Here is an 18,056-nt window from a genome sequence, read left to right as displayed (position 1 = left end):
CCCCCCCCCCCCCCGTGGTTTCAGCTGGATGCAGTAGTCTATCCTCCTCTGAGCTGTGACATCCCTGAGCATTGTTAAACAGTTGCTTCATTCCTCACCAGAGGTGGCCGCATTTCACCTGGGTTCTGTTCCTGGCTCTGCCACCGTCCTGTTGTGTGACCTTGGGCAAATTGCTTCACCTCACTGTGCCACTGTTTCCACTGTGATCCCCTTTTGTATGTCTCCTCTATTTAAATTGGGGCAAGGACGGTCTGTCCTCGTGTGTGTGTGTATACTGCACTTTGCACAACAAGGTCCCAAGGTGCTACTGTAGTATAAGTAATAAGTGAATAGTCTCACCCCTTTTCATTTATTTTTTTTAGATCTGTGTAAGGCGCAGTGGATTGGCCAGTAGCCCCCACAGTAGAAAATAAGACATGCCATCCACGAGTGCAGAAGGGAGGACTTGCAAGCTCGTAAATGTCACTCAATGATGTTTCCCTCACTTTCCTACCTGTCATCGGAGTTACTCCGTTTATAGACAGAAGAAACAAAGCTGCAGCCCGGTTACGGAGTGTGCAACCTGCCAGTTAGTGCCTAGGCTGTGTGCGTGCGCGTGTGGGGCTATATTTAGTGTCTCGTAGAACCCTGTTCCCAGAATCTATGTATACAGCAGCCTGGATGCCAAATGGAGCAAAATCCACTTGCCAGACATGGGTGATCGGTAAAGCCAAGCTAAATACTGCATTCACTCTGTTCCAGAGGAGGGCAATTTCAGCTTGATGCTTTTGGCGTCCCCAGGCTGGCCTGTGAATGGATTAATGATGTGGTAATGGAAGGAGACACAGTGACCTGCAGAACATTTTGTTCAAAGCAGTGGCCGAGGGAATGCAGTTAGGAAAATATGTGAGGAGCTGGGTGAAGGGGGGTTATGGAATTACCCGATGGGTTCAGGGCCAAATTCCACTCTTGGAGGAAACCAGGAGGGTGTAAGGATGGAACGTTACCCTGTGCATTTTGCAATGAGGCAGCCTCAAGCATTATAAAGCAGAAGTGACTTAGATTCTGCTCCGACACAGCTGCACTGAAGTCACTAAACCTGCATGCACCCACAACTGAGAGCAGGATTTGGCTTTATTATAATCAGTGTTTTGGGATTACAAGAGACTATGGGTAGCTTTTCCACTTGACACCTGCAGAATTCCCATTGACTTCCGTGAGGTTAAGCACTGTATTGGAGGGATCTATCCATCCCAGCTAGAATTGGTAGGGAATGATGGTCCAGGGGTTAGAGCACAAGCCTGGAATGTGGAATATCTGGGTTCGGTTCCTTGCTCCATCACAAACTTCCTGTGTGACCTTGGGCAAGTCATTTAGGCCTAGATTTTTAATGGGAATTAGATGCCTAAATACCTCTAAAAATCTGGCTCTTAGCCTCTCTGTGATTCAGTTCCCCATCTGTACTATAGTAACGAGGGCCATGTAAGTACCTAAGATAGATACGTACGTAGCAAAGCTGTGGTTCTTGGCCTCTTGCCACAACCCTAGCAATTTCCCAGACTGAGATCTCAGCTGTATTGGCCAGTGCCTACAGCTTCCCATTCACCTGTGTGTGCTCTACTGCCTTTATCCCAGACTGCATGCGTACAATCAGTGATGTATTTACCTGTGGGCCAGGCCAGACCCACAAGGCAACAGTACATAAGGTGCAGTCTCCAGTGGGGAGCCATAAGTGGTTTTTCCTAACATTTTGCTGGGTGGGTTTTGATCTGACCTGGTGGTGGTCGTTGCTGTGGCTGCCTAGGTGTTGATCTGTGATCACATGAACAATTGGCCCATCTGTTCTAGAGGTGCTGGGCACCTGCAGCTCTCACTAAAGTCAACAGGAAGTTACTGGGAGCCATAGGTGCACTGCATCTCTGGAAGGCTGAGCTGCTGTTCACCTTGCATAGACTCAAGGTGTGGTCTGTTTGAGGAATTCAGTGCCAGTCCCCCGGGCAGCCTACAGGAGATGGAGGTAGCCATTGTGCTCACTGCTCTTACATGGAGCACGCCCAGGCTGGAGGAAGTAGATGTTACCCTGGACCAAGGCTAAACAGAAAGGGGCAGTAACCAAGCACCTCTGAAATGCAGCTACTTAGGGGTTGGAGGGTAGCAGCTGACGTGCAAAGCATGACACTCCACATAGCAATGTGAGAGAGCAGACATTTTGGTTAAAGACACCAGGGTAAATCCAGGCTCCTACCAAAACAAACAAACATGGGCCCTGTAGCTTTGTCACACAGACAGACAGGGCTTTGTCTTGCCCACAGCAAACTTGGTGGGTTTGCTTCAGCTGAAAGGCTAAATGGAGCCTACTGGGAGCTGAACCCGTGGCTCTGGTGAGGAGAGGTATTTTCATACACCTCTACCCTGATATAACGCTGTCCTTGGGAGCCAAAAAATCTTACCGCATTATAGGTGAAACCGCGTTATATCGAACTTGCTTTGATCCGCCAGAGTACGCAGCCCCGTCCCCCCGAAGTGCTGCTTTACCGCGTTATATCTGAATTCATGTTCTATTGGGTTGGGTTATATCGGAGTAGAGGTGTATTTCAAATGTAGGAGCTAGGCCTGGTCTACACGGGGGATTTGCCCTGATTGTTCCCATTGGTGCCCAGCCGCAAGGGTAGCTGCACCAGTGCAAACCCTTAGTGTGCACAGGCTAGGATGATATAATCTGAATTTGTATCTGTCCAGTTGATACCCGCTTGAGACCAGTGTAAGCTGTGTTGGTGCAGATTGCAGCTGATATTGGCTGTACCTGTATACACGTGGGGTTTTGTACCGATGCAGCTACTTTGCCATCACTGGTGAAGAATTGCCCAGTGTAGACAAGGCCTTAGATCACTATGATTGAGCAGTATCCACCCATAGCTTTGTCCCCATGAGCAGCCCAAGCTCTGTAGCTGGTTAGCATGTGCACAGTTGACTTGAAGATGAGTGTCAGAAGCATATGGGGGTCCAATGACTCCTAGAGAAGGGGATCCAGGAAGATCACCCCCAACAGCCAGGGGTCTCTGTAATGCCAGTAGTTTGGAGCCACTGACGACTGGTAAGCTTTGTTCTTAGCTCTCTGGCCTTCCCACTGGCTGGATCATTGATGCGGCTTTCACACGTTCTTTGTTCTTTGCAAGCATTGTTATTGTAATTTTATCCTGTTCCTCCATGGATCATATCTTGAAAGAAAAGGTTAAAGCCCCTGAATGTTCAGGGGTGCTTGGGTTTTGATTTCCATCCAGACTCTCCATTCCCTCCCAAGCCTTCTGTGCGCGGTGCGAAGTTTTTGCTTCCTTTATTTACCCAGTTTGTGACCCTGCCGTGCTACGGGTGTTTGTTCAATCCCTTCCAGCTCCTGATCCCACTGAAATCCCAGGAAGACTTGGACCGAGCGGTGGAGCACTTGGACCTTAGCCCTTCTCTGAAGAGTCTGAGGGTGTTTGTGAAGGCTCCAAGGAAAGCAAACGTGAGCCCTTTAGCTTTGTTCTTTTGTGTGCAGAGTGAGTCGCGCTGTTATTGTAGGGGGGGGAATGGAAAGGAGAGACGCTGTCCTAGGGGTGTCTGCTCGTAGCTGTCTGAGTTGGCACTAGACCATCTTCCGCTCGTACGTCTCTGCTCTGAAATCTGCCCTGTCGGCAGGTCGGTTTAAATGCTGTTGCCGGCACAGCTGTTGAATTTAATTTAGTGCTTTCTGCGAGGCAGGATTGGACGCTATGGTAATAGGTGCCTAATAGATTCCTGAGACAGATGGCAAGTGTATATCCTGTGACAGGACATTCACGTTATGCATCTTCCAGGGGACTCCTGTGTGGCCCAGAGGGGTGTGTTTGTGGCAGGCCATTTATCCTGCCAGCGGACCCTGAGATAGCACCGTCACTCTATGGTCATACAGGGCCAGATTGTCATGGCCCTTGCATGGGTTTTCAGAGAGAGCAACATAAATTCTCTCCCCACCTTACACGCTCTGCACAGCAGCCAGGGCAATTGCAGCCTCTGCACTTGGGACAGAATTGGGACTGTTCCCTCTGTGCGATCCAGGATGACACCCCAAAGGGGGCAGGGCGAAGAGCAAACTGCACAGTCCCCCTGCACACCAGGCTGCTCAGACGTGCACCAACCTTCCCTGGGGCAGGGTGGCTCTACACATCTGCCTACTACACTGAACCTGCCCACGCTGGGCGTACTGCTGAGGAGCACGTCTGGCTCTATAGGTGTGTGCAGGTGCCTCCAGCCAAAGCATGCGCCGTGCTGCCCTAAGCATGTTCTCTGTGCATGGCGTCAAGGGACAGCTTTACGGTCATAGGACACTGTCCATTTCATAAAGGGCCTGGTCCTGTGGCAGGTGCTGATTTCTCTCAGCTCCCATTGACTTTAAGGGGACCTGAGAGTGCTCTGCACCTTTTGCAAGTACTCAGAACCTTGCTGGGTAGAACCCCCAAAAAAGGGAATTCAGCAGGGAGTTGGACTGGGTCTCTGAAGTCCTAGGCTAGCACCCTAGCCATTAGACCTTCCTTCCTCATCTCATTCATAGAATCTCAGGGATGGAAGGGACCTCAGGAGGTCATCTAGTCCAACCCCCTGCTCAAAACAGGACCAATCCCCAACTAAATCCCCAAATGGCCCCCTCAAGGATTGAGCTCACAACCCTGGGTTTAGCAGGCCAATGCTCAAACCACTGAGCTATCCTGGGCACCTTCTGCTGGCCAGCCCATGGACGCACATGACTGCAGGAGCATTGCAGCCACAGAAGTCGCTGCTGCTAGGACAGGGCAGCTAAGTCAGAGTGGGATATAGGTGCACTCCAGTGTGGAACAGAGCTGGCTAATGGCTTCTACTCCAGCACCTTCTGAGAAGAGAACATAATAAGCTCCCCTTTGTCATATATAATTGTACACGCTCTGATCTAACTGCATGTGAGGGGCAAGGAATCCTGAGGGCCATCTACGTATTTTACCAAAAAACCTCACCAGCACGGTGTTATTAAAGCACCATATTGCCCAGATGTGGTGGTTACCCAGTGAGTAAGGTGGTATGCTGTTCCCCTTTCCCTTACCCCTTTGTCTGTCTGTCTGTTTTCCTTTCAAGTCCCAGTCCTGCAATTGGATCCATATGGATGGGCCCTTACGCTGCACAGAGTTTCCTTAAAATCCTTGGTGTTTGCAGGCGTCTGGATCTGACTGAAGGATCAGGGCCTGAGATAAGGGCGCCGGAGCCTTCCCAAAAGTGGGGAGGCTGGGGGCCCCTCTCCCCCCCCCCCAGACTCCTGCCCTTTCTCCCCTACGGCCCGCCCCCCCTCTTCCCCTGGAGACCCCACCCCTGGCCAAGCCAGAGCAGGGCTGGGGAGCCCCCCCGCCACACTGTCTGAGGTGAGGGTGGGCCAAAAGCAGGCCCCTGCCCGTGTCCCCGTCCCCAAGGGCCCCCCCTGCCCAAGGCACGTAGAGGGACCCAGGCTCACCACAGTTGCCTGTGTGGCTCTTCCCATCCCGGCTCTGGCCTGGGGACGGGGCCTTGGAGCTGCAGTGTGGCCAGAAGTGGAGAGCCACAGCGGACACTCCACCTACCCGCGGTGCAGGGGGCCCGTCGAAAGCAGCCCCCAGCCCCCCTGTCCAGGGCAGGTGGAGAGCCCACGGCTGTCCATGGGGCTCTTACCATGGCCAAGCTGGGGCTCCAAGGCCAGGTTGGGAAGAGTGGCATGGGCAGCTGTGGTGAGCCGGTGCAGAGTCGCGGGCCCTGGCTCCGCCTCCACCTGCCCTGGGCTGGGCGGGGACATGGGCCGGGGACCGCTCTCAGCTATCCCGCATGGTGGGCAGGTGGAGGGTCCGCACGGCTCCCACAATTGCCCAGGATTCCCGGCCAGACTGCACGCTGGCTTGGCCGGGGGATGGGACTTCGGAGGGAAGAGGAGGGGAAGCGGGCATGGTCTACCCCAGCTAAAAGTGGGAGGGCGATAGCCCCCCTGGTCCCGGTGCCAATGGCCTGAGATTGTGAGCCCTTTGGGGCAGGGACCCTCCCTTTTCTGTCTGGAAATAACAGTTGTAGGTGCTACCAGAAACAAACTATAAGTCCTGTTTCATATTTTTATTTATCCTTATTAACTGAGATCTGATCTGTCTTTTATGATATTCGATTAATATGTATTATTGTTTATTTATTTGTCTCTCTGATTCAGTTCATTTGGTAACCAGAAAACATGGTGATGGTCACCAAATGTCATTTTCATGGGAATGTCTGGAAAGGTACAAACCACTGCCCTGGGGCAGATTGTAACCGCTTCCTTTGATTCGCAGTTCCTCCAGCCCAACAACAGTAAGCAGCATGAGATGAGAATATCCAAGTCCACGGGCGACATCATGGGGTCCCTGTATAAAGACGCTGAGAGGACGCGGAAGTATTCAACAGGTGAGTGAAATGTGATGCGCTCATGTTCACTGCGCACCAGCGCTGGTTCTTCACAGGCTGGCTGTATCCCCCCCATCCCTGTGCTTCGTTCTTGTCTCCTGACATTTTTACATCTGGCCAGCGCACTGAAGGCTCAGTGCGGCTAGTGTCTGGGTCTCGGCCTAGAGGAAAGGTTGTGCCAGCTGAGCTCATGTGCTCGTTGCTGCCTTGCCTGGATCCAAGAGAAGCTCTGTCCGTTATCTTGCTTAAGAGCCCGGGGAAGTGCAGAGGTTCCTGGTTTCAGACTTGAAGAGAAAGCATATCTAGTTGTAGGGAATTCAAATGAATTCAGTGCTGCTGAATTTGCTCAAGGCCTGGGACAGAACCTGAGGAAGCCAGGCCCTCTCTCACCTTTGCATTAACTGTTCTCTCTCCCATTTTCTTTACTTTTGCCTTCTGCTTCACTCTCTTCTGTCAACAAGAAGGAAATAATGGGGCTGAGTGGGCTGGGATTCGGCCGCTCCTGCGTTCTAATCCCAGCACTGCCCCTGGGATGAAACCAGTAATTCTTTTCTCACTTCTGCTGGCTTCAGTGCATTGCTCTAGATTTTCACCAGTGTGAGAGGAGAACCTCTCTTGCTCCACATGGTAAAAGGGGATTCCTGGTACGGTACTTACCCCCTTGGAATGTTGTGAGAATGAATGTGTGTGAAGTGCTACTCAAATGAAACAGAACATCCTTTACACTCCAATTGCTAGTCTTCAGCCAGTGCTGAGGTCCTACTCCATCTGAACCCTTGGCCATGAGCCTTCTGTCCCTCAGTCCACATGTGCAGCGCCTACTGGGGCTGGTTTCTATTCCTGGCTCTGCCACAGACTTGTGTAGCCTTGGGCAAGTCTCTCCATCTCTTTCTGCCTCGGTTTCTGTCTCCGAAATGACTCCTCTTTTAAGTACTTTGAGATGATTGGTGAAAAGTGGTGTTGTTGGACTCCTCTTGATTGTTAATAAGACCTTTATGGAAAATCCCGTAGGATTTAATAGAGGATGGTATAGATCTAGTAAACCAGCACAGAGAATTTTATACCAGGAATATAGTTCTCTATTACATTCTATAGGCTGTCTTAAAAATTCTGTGCAGAGATGAGCATTCTCCACTACATTCTATGGTTTACTTTATAATGTAATTTCTAGCGAGCCCTATTGGTTTAATCCAAATGATTATTTAATATATATAGATATAGATATATAGAAGTAGTGCCAGAATCCCAGTCTGGATCAGGACCCCACCCCCCTGCTCCAGAGAATTTGCAATATTATGTGCTAAAGGATTTTACCATTGCAACAAAGGGATATCTCTTCCTGTGGATTTACCATTTCTCACTCACATGGTATGTGCTGTCAGACAGTATAGGCTGCAGCTTGTTGAAATATTGCAGAGTGATTTATTTGAGATGTTCTCCTATATTAGGTCAAATTCCACCCCGGGACAGCCATGCACAACGCCTGTGGAAGTCAAGGGAACCGTGTGTGCATATACAAGATCTGTATTTGGCTCTCTCATGTTTATTTGCCGGGATTTTTAGCTCATGCTGCTCTTGAGTGTTTGCCCAAAGCTTGGCAGAGTCTCTGGATGAATCTGAATGAAACACATGCGTTAATACATGTTATTGTACAAAGCCTCAGTAGGAACTTTTTGTACTTAAACAGAATAACATCTCTGCTTCTTTTCTTGGGGCATGTTAAACTGTTAACACATGCCCATAAATTCCAGTGATGGCATTGGGAGTTAATGTGTGCGTGCAGATGGCAGAATTGATCCCACATGTAGCTGCACTAATGGGAAGATTCTAGTTATGTGGGGCACTCACTCAAATTTAAGGCCATACCACCTTGGGCTTTTATTATTATTATTATTTTTTGTATCGCACTAGCATCTACAGGCCCTAACCGAGATGGGGTCCCACTGTGCTTTGTACTGTTGCATACCTATAGTAAGAGACCACACCAGTCTTTGCCCTGAAAAGCTTAGTTTAAATAGACAAGACTTAGGTCTGCAGGAATAAGGGCATGGAGAGAGTCAGTGTATAGCCTATAGCAGTGGTTCTCAACCCAGCTGACCACCCAGTGCCACGGGGTCCAGGCTGCCCGGCCGGGAAGGGCATGGTACGATGGGGTTGGGGACACTGGCTGGCCCCACTTTGTGGAGGGGTCTCTGGGCGGGAGGCACTGGGCATAGAGGTCTGTGGAGGCGTGTCTGAGGGGGGCGCGCTGTGGTTCTCAACGTGTGGCCCAGGTAACACAGGCCCACAATGATAAATAAGTTGAGAACCACTGGCTTATAGTCTGTTGCAGAACTGGGATTGGAACCAAGATCCCCTGAGAACCAGGCCTCTGCGTTTACCAGAAGGCTGTCCTAACTCGGTTTGGAACTTTTTCAGTTTCTGGGTCAACACAAGTATGGAGAGACCTATTGCTGCAGTACCTGGGTCTTCCATGGAGGTGTTAGCAATATAGCAGGTTGCTCTTTTCCTTCTGAGTCAGTATGCTCCAGTGGGGGTAGGAGTCCCTGTGTGGATGGAGGGGCTGTTTTTTCACATGAGGTGTAACCCTGACATTCTGATCATCCCGGGTCATTAACAACTCCATGGTATTTTCCACCCGTAGGGATATCACTGAGCCTGGTGCCCTGGCCAAATTCCAACTTAGATAGTTGGCATTTTACTTGGCTACACTGTCCTTCACTTCCACTTGCAAAACGTTGCCTTGTGTTTGCTTCAGTGTGACCGAGGTGAGTGAGGTTAAGGGGAAATCTCACCTCAGCCTTAACTGTGGAGCTGCAAGTCACACCTCCATAGCAGAGCCAGGTATATTTTCAAGGGAGATTCTGTTCTGCAAAGCAACTCTGTGAACATGGCAACTTGGGGGGTGTTCTAAATGATTCTGTCTCCAAAAAATGCTCAATTTACTGGTTTGGTTGGGGGGAAAAGATGGGAAGGTGTTTTCTGTCCGCCTTGCAGAGTCAGCCTGACTTTTGAGAGTCAAGTCTGAGCATATCCCTCCTTGCATGTCATTGTCAGTGACAAAGGAACCACAAGTCCAGTCCTGGCCTTGCTTCCATTTGTGCAACCCTACTGCTGATAACAGGGAGATGTGATTGATTGGAGCTTAGTAAATGATTCTGTTCCTTCTTGTGTATCAACAAACTCCAGCGCCCTTCCCATCGCTGTGCTGGCTCTGCGACATTAATGGGAGTCTGAATCCACCCAGAGGGAGCAGATCTGCTGAGGAAAGGGGGACTAGTTCTACCACAGCTAGACAGAAAATACTCTCTCGCTCCCAAAAAATTCAGTGAAAACTGATTTTGTTGTTGTTTTCATTGCAATTTTCTGTGGAAAACTTTGATTTCCCCCCCTCAGAAATAGCAAATGTTAAAAATAGACCACCTCTGAGGAGAGTAGATGCCTTTTGAAAAAAACATTAGTCCAAAATCCAATTGTTCGTCCAAAAAAAAAGTGAACGGAAAAGTTTCCAACCAGTTCAGATTTTTTACATCGTCCCTTTCCACAGCTAAAGAGCATTTTTAAGCTACAGATACCTTAGAGGAGCTGCAGAGCTTCACTGCGCCAGCAGCAGGTGTTCTCTGGGCCAAAAGCTGACCCAGGCAGGATGCCTCCTGGGGTGCTGGCAGGACAGCCCCGCGCCGTTCTTTCCAGGTGTTGCTTACCCTCTCCGTGCTCTCCGCCTTGGATTGTCAGGCAGCCGGCAAGATGGTAGGGGCCTGGCCGTCTCCCAGCCCCTCTTTAGAGTATGTAACATCCCAGCCAGCACGTGAATCGTCTTACGAGCCAGAAAGCAGACTGCAGATTCCGTGCAGGTGTCCGACAGCTGCTATCTTTGCTGACACACTGGGGATTGAACTGGGGATTTCAGAGCTGGAAGCGTAAGGCTCTGTAGCTTGAACTGAAGAGCCAAGGCGCTCTAGGTGGGGCTGCGACAGACCCAGTCCTCTGTGGATGGGCACTGAGAGGGATACGTAGGACACGCTGACCAGTGAGTTGCAGGTGTACAAGGGGGGATAGGAGGGAAAGTGCTCGCTCTGACCTCCTCACTCGTGGGCCTGCCCCGGAGCAGCCACAATCTGGTCTGTAGTGTGGAAGGAGCTAGAGGCTGGAACAGTGTGTCATAAGAACGGCCATACTGGGTCAGACCAATGGTCCATCTAGCCCAGTATCCTGTCTTCCGACAGTGGCCAATGCCAGGTACTTCAGAGGGAATGAACAGAACAGGTGATCATCATGTGATCCATCCCCTATCGCCCATTCTCAGCTTCTAGCAGACATGCTAGGGACGCCATCCCTGCCCATCCTGGCTAGTAGCCATTGATGGGCCTGTCCTCCATGAACTTATCTAGTTCTTTTTTTTAACCCTGTTGGTGTCTTGGCCTGCATAACATCCTCTGCCAAAGAGTTCCACAAGTTGACTGTGCGTTGTGTGACTAAGTACTTCCTTATGTTTGTTTTAAACCTGCTGCCTATTAATTTCATTTGGTGACCCCTGGTTCCTGGGTTATATGATAGGGTAAATAACACTTCCTTATTTACTTCCTCCACACCAGTCATGATTTTATAGACCTCTATCATATCCCCCCCTTTTCCAAGCTGAAAAGCCCAGTCTTATTCATCTCAGCCTATCCTCATTCTCCTTAAACCCTGGACTCCTTTGCTGCTGCATCCCAAGCCCCTGAGTCACAGCTGGGACTCTAATGAACATCAGATCTTTGCATAATGTCCCTTGTTTTGTTTTGTGGCGACATCGGCCCAGGGCTGGGCCCTTGCAGCTGTGAGCGTAGGCAGCGCTTGATGACCCCTTCGCTATCACGACCGATCTTTTTATAAACGAATAGAAACATACTTTCTTTTCTGGATCTCTGCTTAGCCAGGGCAGGGTGTGTTGTCAGATAGGCAGTTGGTAAAGATTTGGGACCTGCTTAAGCAGAGGGAGAATTAAACCAGAGAACATTTAGGCAGAGGGGAGCCAAGCCTGGCACTGGGGGATCTAGCTGTACGTGCAACACCACAAACTTTCTGCACATGCTGTATGAAAACTTCTTAAAAAAAAACGAATGGAAAGGAACATGGAAGATCCCTGCAAATGCCAGGAGTGGCTGTCAGAATCTCCATGCTGGCTTGGCTGGCCCTGCTCAGGACATGCTGTACTCTAGTCCCGAGCTAATAGCCTTTTGTTGTGTTGTGTGTAAAACAGAGGGAGATCCTAGCTCACTCCCCTCTCAGATTAGCTCAACTGAGCTGAATATTCAGGGCCAAATCCTCAGCTGGTGCAAGTTGCCTGTTGACTTGAGTGATGCACTGATTTACACCCGCTGAGGATCGGGCCCCAAGAGTTCGGCTTTTGTTGTAAGCTAATGTTTCAGAGCGCCTGCTGTATCTGAGCGGGGCGGAGACGGAATTAGTGCTTCAAGTTCAAGAGGGGGAGGAAAAGCCTGGTAGGATGGCTTCTAGGGCACCTAATCTCTGTCCCTGGCACTGCTGTTGTTTCTTCAGCCCCCGAAATCCAGTGCAAAGAGCAGTGGTACTCCACCTTCTACCTTGCCCTTTACAGGTGTATGGTTTATTGAGCAACCTGTACAGGTGGGCTGGGCCAGCCCAAGGCCAGAGTTATCTATCTACTCCTCCCTCCCTGTCTCTCTGGATGAAGGTTAGGTTACCTAATCTGTCTAAAGTGTCTGTCGCTGTACTATCCAAGTCCTATAGATACATTAGACAACATAATTTCTGTCATTAGTGGATCACAACCCACCTGCCCCCATTTCCATCCTCGTCCCATGCTGAATAAAGCGGGGTGATGCTGAGCGGTGCTCTGGCTTCGTTAACGGGGGGAGTGCTGGGGCTGCACTGTGCTCTGAAGGTGGCTAGATCAGGCTCCACCTGATCCTTGGGAGTAGAGAGATGGACACTGCAGGGCGCTCCCTCTGTCCAGAAAGCCCTACTCCCAAGCCTCGAGCCACTTCTCCAATTCAGCCAAAGAAAAAGGGGTAGGGACACAGAGCAAGGGCTGCAGGGAAATGCCTGGTGCCTGGGAATACACACCACCGCTGTAGATGTCAAACTATGAGCTGTTCCTGTCAGCTCCTCTGAAGTTTATCCACTGGGACAGTCTTGCCATAAAGGGTCCCTAGCCCAATCTGTAGCAACCTCCTCTCCAGTGAGAGGCCCCTCCATCCAAATTAGTGCCTATCCTGGAAGAGTGGGTCAGGTTTCTTATCCCCCTTGAATCTGGTGGCAGAAGGCATAACCCTGAAAGGTCAAATAAAGCTGTCCTATGTCAATAGGAGTGAAGCGGGTTTCACTCAGAGGCCAGCAGGCCTAGTGGGCAGGCCCTGGCTTGACAGTCCTTCCACCCTGTAGTGAGTTGCATTCCGGTTGGCAGGCCGTGGCTTGTCCATTTCCCAGCGCTCAGGAGTTCTCCCAGACAGATGTGGGGGGGAGTGAGAAGTAGGGACATCCAGGACAGCTCCCCAGCAGGGCCCATGGGGGAGAGGCCTGGAATGTCTCTCTCGCCTCTTCCTGGTGCCCCTGACCAGCCTCCCTGGGGTGCTGTCTCTTGCTCTGGGACAGTCTCAGCCTGCTTTCCTCCACCCGGGAGTCCCCAGTCAGTCCCAGCAGCTCAGTCCGTTAACTGAGCATTCCCGAGCTCTCCTCTTAGTGTCCAGTTATTCTCCCTCAGTGGGGAGGGAAAAGGGTCCCTCCTGGTTGAGTCTTACCCCCAGTCCAGACCCTCTCTTGTGCATCGCTTTGTCCCCAGAAGATGCAAACTGCGATCCTCCTGTTAGCCAGCCTCTCCTTCACTTTCCCTCCCTGCTTGACTGACGTCCCTTCTCTGCAGATCCTGTATTTGGAGCATAATCTGCTGCTGAGGGGCGGGGCCCTTTTGGCCTGGTACTGCTCCCTCCCTCCCTTAGTCTGCATGTGGGGTCCGTAAATGCCATCGCAAGGAGTTATTATACAGACTAGGGCCCTGATCCTACAAAGACTTGCATGCAATCATGCAAAGACTTTATACTTGCAAGCAGTTCTATTTAACTCAGTGGGGGCTACTCCCATGTTTAAAGTTAAACTCAGGGTATGTAAATCTTGATAGGATCAGGGCCTTAGACTCCTTTTGAAAGAACCCTGTAGGCGAGAGAGAAATAGGGCTTTGTGCTGTTGCTGCCCTATCTCGCAATAGGGGTAATAAAAAGAAATTCCCAACATAACTGAGACACAACCATCACAGTGTGTGAAATCTATATGCTTTTCAGGGCAGGGCCTGACTTTATTTCTGGGTTTGCTACAGAAGTGCTAAACAAATAATCGACTAATAATACTGCGGATCTGGTTTATTCAAGGAAACTGAGATCTTATGTGGCTACATTCTTGTGTTAAAGAGAAAAGAGACTGCGTTGTGCTTCTCATTTGTTTTTGTTATTAGGGCTGGTTTGAAGCCAGTTCAAGATGAGATCTGTAATAATGGGAGGTGTTTTCTCTCCTGGGTCTTGGCATTAGTTCTTGGTTGGTTGGTTTGGGGTTTTTTTCCACGGTGTATTTCTCCCGTAGGAAATCTGTGAGGGGAAAAGAAGGGGGGAGACAGAATTGTCTCAAAACCATATGACTATTTTTCAAATCCTAGTAAGGGATCTGGACTGGCTACCCCCCACCCCCAGTGCTGTTTTGACAGTGGAACAAATGTATCCCAGATATAAATGCAATGAGCCTGATCTGGTGATCTCTAGCACTTCAGGGGAGTGACTCCTGATTTACATCTGTTTAAAACAAAGGAAAAGGACATCCAAAGACTTTGAGGGTTCCTGAACTCAGTGGAGTTACACCAGAGATGAAGTTGGCCCATTATGAAACACCAGTGGATTATTACAGATCTTATATCAAATTGGCTTCGAATCAGCCCTGATAACAAAGACCAATGCAGTTTTGGGATGCATTGGCATCACATCTGGGGACAGGGATGGGATAGATCTTCCTCTGGTGCATTACACTTGGACTATTCCTTCAGCTCTTGGCATCTTGTTACCAGAAAGATATTAATGGTCTGGAGGGAGTTCTGTAGAATGCAACAGAGATAGGGGAGGAGCGAGGACAGATTTGAAGAGCTACATCTGTGCAGCTTGGCCAAGTGATGGATAAGCCAGGGTACATGAGAATAGTCTGCAGATATTGGAATGGTGTGAGCGAGCACTAAAGCTGTGGAGGGATTGCTTACCATGACTCAGGAAATAATGGAACAAAATGGAAAACGGACAGCGAGAGCTGTGAAGCTCTGGTGTTGTCTCCCAGGGGGAAAGGGAGAAGCCCCATCACCTGGGAGGTTTAAAATTAGATTGGACCAAACATTGCAGGATCAGGGCTGCAGTGAGATGCATGCAGGTGGTTTCTGTGCTAATGAGGAGCCCCACTGATTTCAGTGGGGCACCATGTGGCTGCAGAGATTTGAGTGCAGAATCAGTCATAGTATTGGGGTCTAATAAGTGAACAGAAGGGGGCAGCCCTGCATCAAGTAGGACATGGACTAGGTGCCATAGATCCACCGCCAGAAGGGACCACTCGGATCATTTACCTGGGTCTTTTCCATCCCCAAGTTTTTTTGGTTCTAGGACCTCTGAGCTTAGGGAAACATCAGGAGGGAGAGGTCAGCAGGAGAGGGGCTGGGTATTTTTTTTAGTTGGTTTTTAACGTACATCTCATTGATGCATGTGGCTGTCCAGTGTTGCCCAGCAAACGCATACAAAGCAGAGAGCGGATCGATTTTCCAAGAGCATCAGGCTTTCCCTATTGTAGAAGATCTGGGCCTTAGCCACCATGACTCGATCCAGGACTGAATTGCCCCAGTGTTCAGGGGAGCTGTGGGTCAGAGGTTTGGGTTTGTGCTCATCTCTGGGTATTACAGCTAAGTTTTAGAAACCTATTCCTTTAGTATTGTTGTTTGTACTGCAGTTGCACCTAGGGTTTGCCAGCCAGGGAATGGGGCCCCACACCAGTAGGCATAGTTCAGCCCCACACAGCTAAAAAGATAGTGCCTGCTCCGAAAGCCTTTGACCCCATGATCTGAATGGTAGCCTGGATTCTCCAGGCCCTGCATCGCTTCCTCCCCAGAAATCAGTCAACTCTGGAGTCTAGCTCAGGCTTGGTCTAGCAAAAAGCACCGGGGCTGGGCAGTGATGATTCCTTCTCTTCTTTACAAGCGATTCTCTCTGTGTTTGTAGGTTCCCTGCACACGGGCCGGAGTTCTCCACCCCCGGGGAGCGTTCCTGAAGAACAGCAGCAGATCGCTCGGCAGGGCTCCTACACCAGTATTAACAGTGAAGGGGAGTTCATCCCTGAGATTATGGACCAGAATGTAAGTGGAGCTGGCCTGTGTGAGCTGAGTATCTCCAGCATTAGGCAAATCAGATCGTTACAACCCCCAAGGCGAGCTCCGTTACTCCAGAGGTGGAGCAATGGAGAGTTCCTAGGTGTTGACCTGTGACCCAGGACCTGATCCAGTAGGAGCAAGCACAGTTTATATTTTTATGTGCAAGGTTTCTTTCAGTAATTTCAGACGCTGAAAGGCAAGTTGGAGGACATTTCGACTTGGCAACAGGCTGAGGTCTAAGCAAGGTCTAGTAGAAAGCTTAGCTTAGTACAACTGCTTGACCTGAGGTCATAAGATTTTTTGCAATACGTAGCATGTGATAAGCAAGTACATCACAGAAGCTTATAGGCCATTGGGGATATATGTAACCATGGAGAAACCACACTTGCGTATCAGAACCAGCAGGAAATACATGGTGCAAATAGTTTTTGTTAGCAATCAGAGCCTTAATTATGGTCCCCCAGAATGACAAACATGGGCTGGGGACTGAGACGATGTGAGAGCATCCCAGTCCATTCCCTGTGATTGCAGAGGGGGTGGAAGTGCTGAGCTCTCCTCCCTGCTTCCCACATCCGTGATAGCTCCAGATATGGTTCCTGGCCCCGCTATTTTCAGCTGTAGTGAAATTGGAGCGGAAAGCAACTTATGCCTCACTCCTTCCCTCTCCATTTGCTCTATCCCGATGCTGCAAGTTTCCCCATACAGATGGATCCCGATGCCCAAGTGAAGTCAATGGGACAGTCTGTGGGTGCAGGGGTCTGCTCGCATGGAGCGCCTCGCAGGGTCAGGGCCTTAGAGCCCTGCAAACTGAAAACGCAGCCCTGGTGAGCACTGGCCACGTGGGAGGGATGCGGTGCTGCCCTTTCTTATCACACATTCTGGACAACGTTCAAAATGTCAAGAAGGGGATAAGTGTCTTCAGAAATAGGATGCTCTTACACTGCTACCAAAGAGGACATAGGGGAAGAAGTGTGTCTGCTGCGTTATCGTGGCCCTTGCTAGCAACACAGGCGGGAAGGCTGGGCCAGGGTTTCCATGACAAAGTTATGTTTTCAAAGGTTTGTTATATGGCCATTAAGAAACTGAACACTCTCGCTGGAGGAGCCTTGGCAGCAGCTGAGTGCAGATGTCTTGTGCGCCTAGCAGCCAAACACTGGGCTTGGACTGTTTGTAGATGGTTTCTGAGCTGCATTCATTAGGGTTAGATAAAGCGAAGGCGGGGAGCTAGATCCTCTGCACATGTAAGTCAGCATCTGGCCATTGACTTGAATGGAGTTGCATTGATTTATGCCAGCGGAGGATCTGACCCCACACTTTCACTGCTTAGCTGAGGACTCCTACGTTCTAGTCTTGGCTCTTACCAGCAGTGTACAGTGGGCTGGCCACTGCCCCTCTCCCACCTTCCCGACCCCCCCAAGAGGTGGCTGCACTCTGGTGACTTGGCTGCCTGTAGTTATTACCCCCAGGGCCAGCCCAGGAGACATTTGGGGGTTGTAACTCTGGGGCAGCTGGCCTACTAGTGGTGGGACCATGGGGATCCAGGGGATGACAGACTGCACAATGGGGACTTTCCCTTGCTCTCCACTGACCCTCTGTGGCCATCGCATGGGATGGCAACAATGGGCCCCAAAGGATGGGGATCTCCTCGTTGGCTGGATTGCTGCAACGCATCAGCCTTTGGGCTAGACGTGTGAAGGGGGGGGAAGTTACTGTTTCCATTGGGACTCTCCTACCAAAACAAATGAGTGTTGCTATGGCAGCCAGTTAAATAGCTGTAACCATAGAAACATCACAGGGAAAGAGAAGCACGCTCTAGTACCCTAAGCATAGCACAGGGCATGAGGAACTCCTTGGCTTCTAATCCCACCTCCAAGCCTGCTATACTCCATGGCTCTGGCCAAGTCGCTTAGCCTCCCTGCCTCGGTTTCCCCCTCTGAAAGCTGGGCCTAGCACCGACCCCACAGGGGTGCTGGGGGGAGGGGGTGTTAGTTATTAGTTGTGAAGTGTCTTGTAGATGAAAAGGACTAAGTGGGATTGTTGTTATAACACCGCTGGGTGGCATGGAGAAAACGCCATGGTAGTGGAAGTGTGTGTAACCTTTGTGGTTCCCTAAGCCACCGAGGAGAACTCCTCTGTTGTTAACAATCAGATATAATTAACACAATCTAGTAAAATGTGTCATCCAGGAGCCCACGCAAATACAGCGTTTATTGACTCGCTGAGCTGGGGAGAGCAG

General features: G+C 50.2%; 1 protein-coding gene across 4 annotated transcripts in view; it reads left to right on the top strand.

Annotated features, from left to right (window-relative positions):
* The window catches only part of LOC117871989 (mitogen-activated protein kinase kinase kinase 3-like), a 121,789-nt gene that overhangs the window by 82,857 nt on the left and 20,876 nt on the right, over positions 1 to 18,056 (top strand). For all 4 annotated transcript variants that reach the window (XM_034759912.1, XM_034759911.1, XM_034759909.1 and 1 more), the window contains 3 exons: positions 3,371 to 3,484; positions 6,306 to 6,417; positions 15,672 to 15,805. In XM_034759912.1, the coding sequence (XP_034615803.1) occupies positions 3,371 to 3,484; positions 6,306 to 6,417; positions 15,672 to 15,805 (360 nt within the window). The remainder of the gene's footprint in view (positions 1 to 3,370; positions 3,485 to 6,305; positions 6,418 to 15,671; positions 15,806 to 18,056) is intronic.

This window comes from Trachemys scripta, chromosome 2 (assembly GCF_013100865.1).
Source record: "Trachemys scripta elegans isolate TJP31775 chromosome 2, CAS_Tse_1.0, whole genome shotgun sequence".
Taxonomy (NCBI): domain Eukaryota; kingdom Metazoa; phylum Chordata; order Testudines; family Emydidae; genus Trachemys; species Trachemys scripta.
The sequence above is the reverse complement of the archived record's forward strand: the minus strand, read 5'-3'. Positions and strand labels throughout refer to the sequence as shown.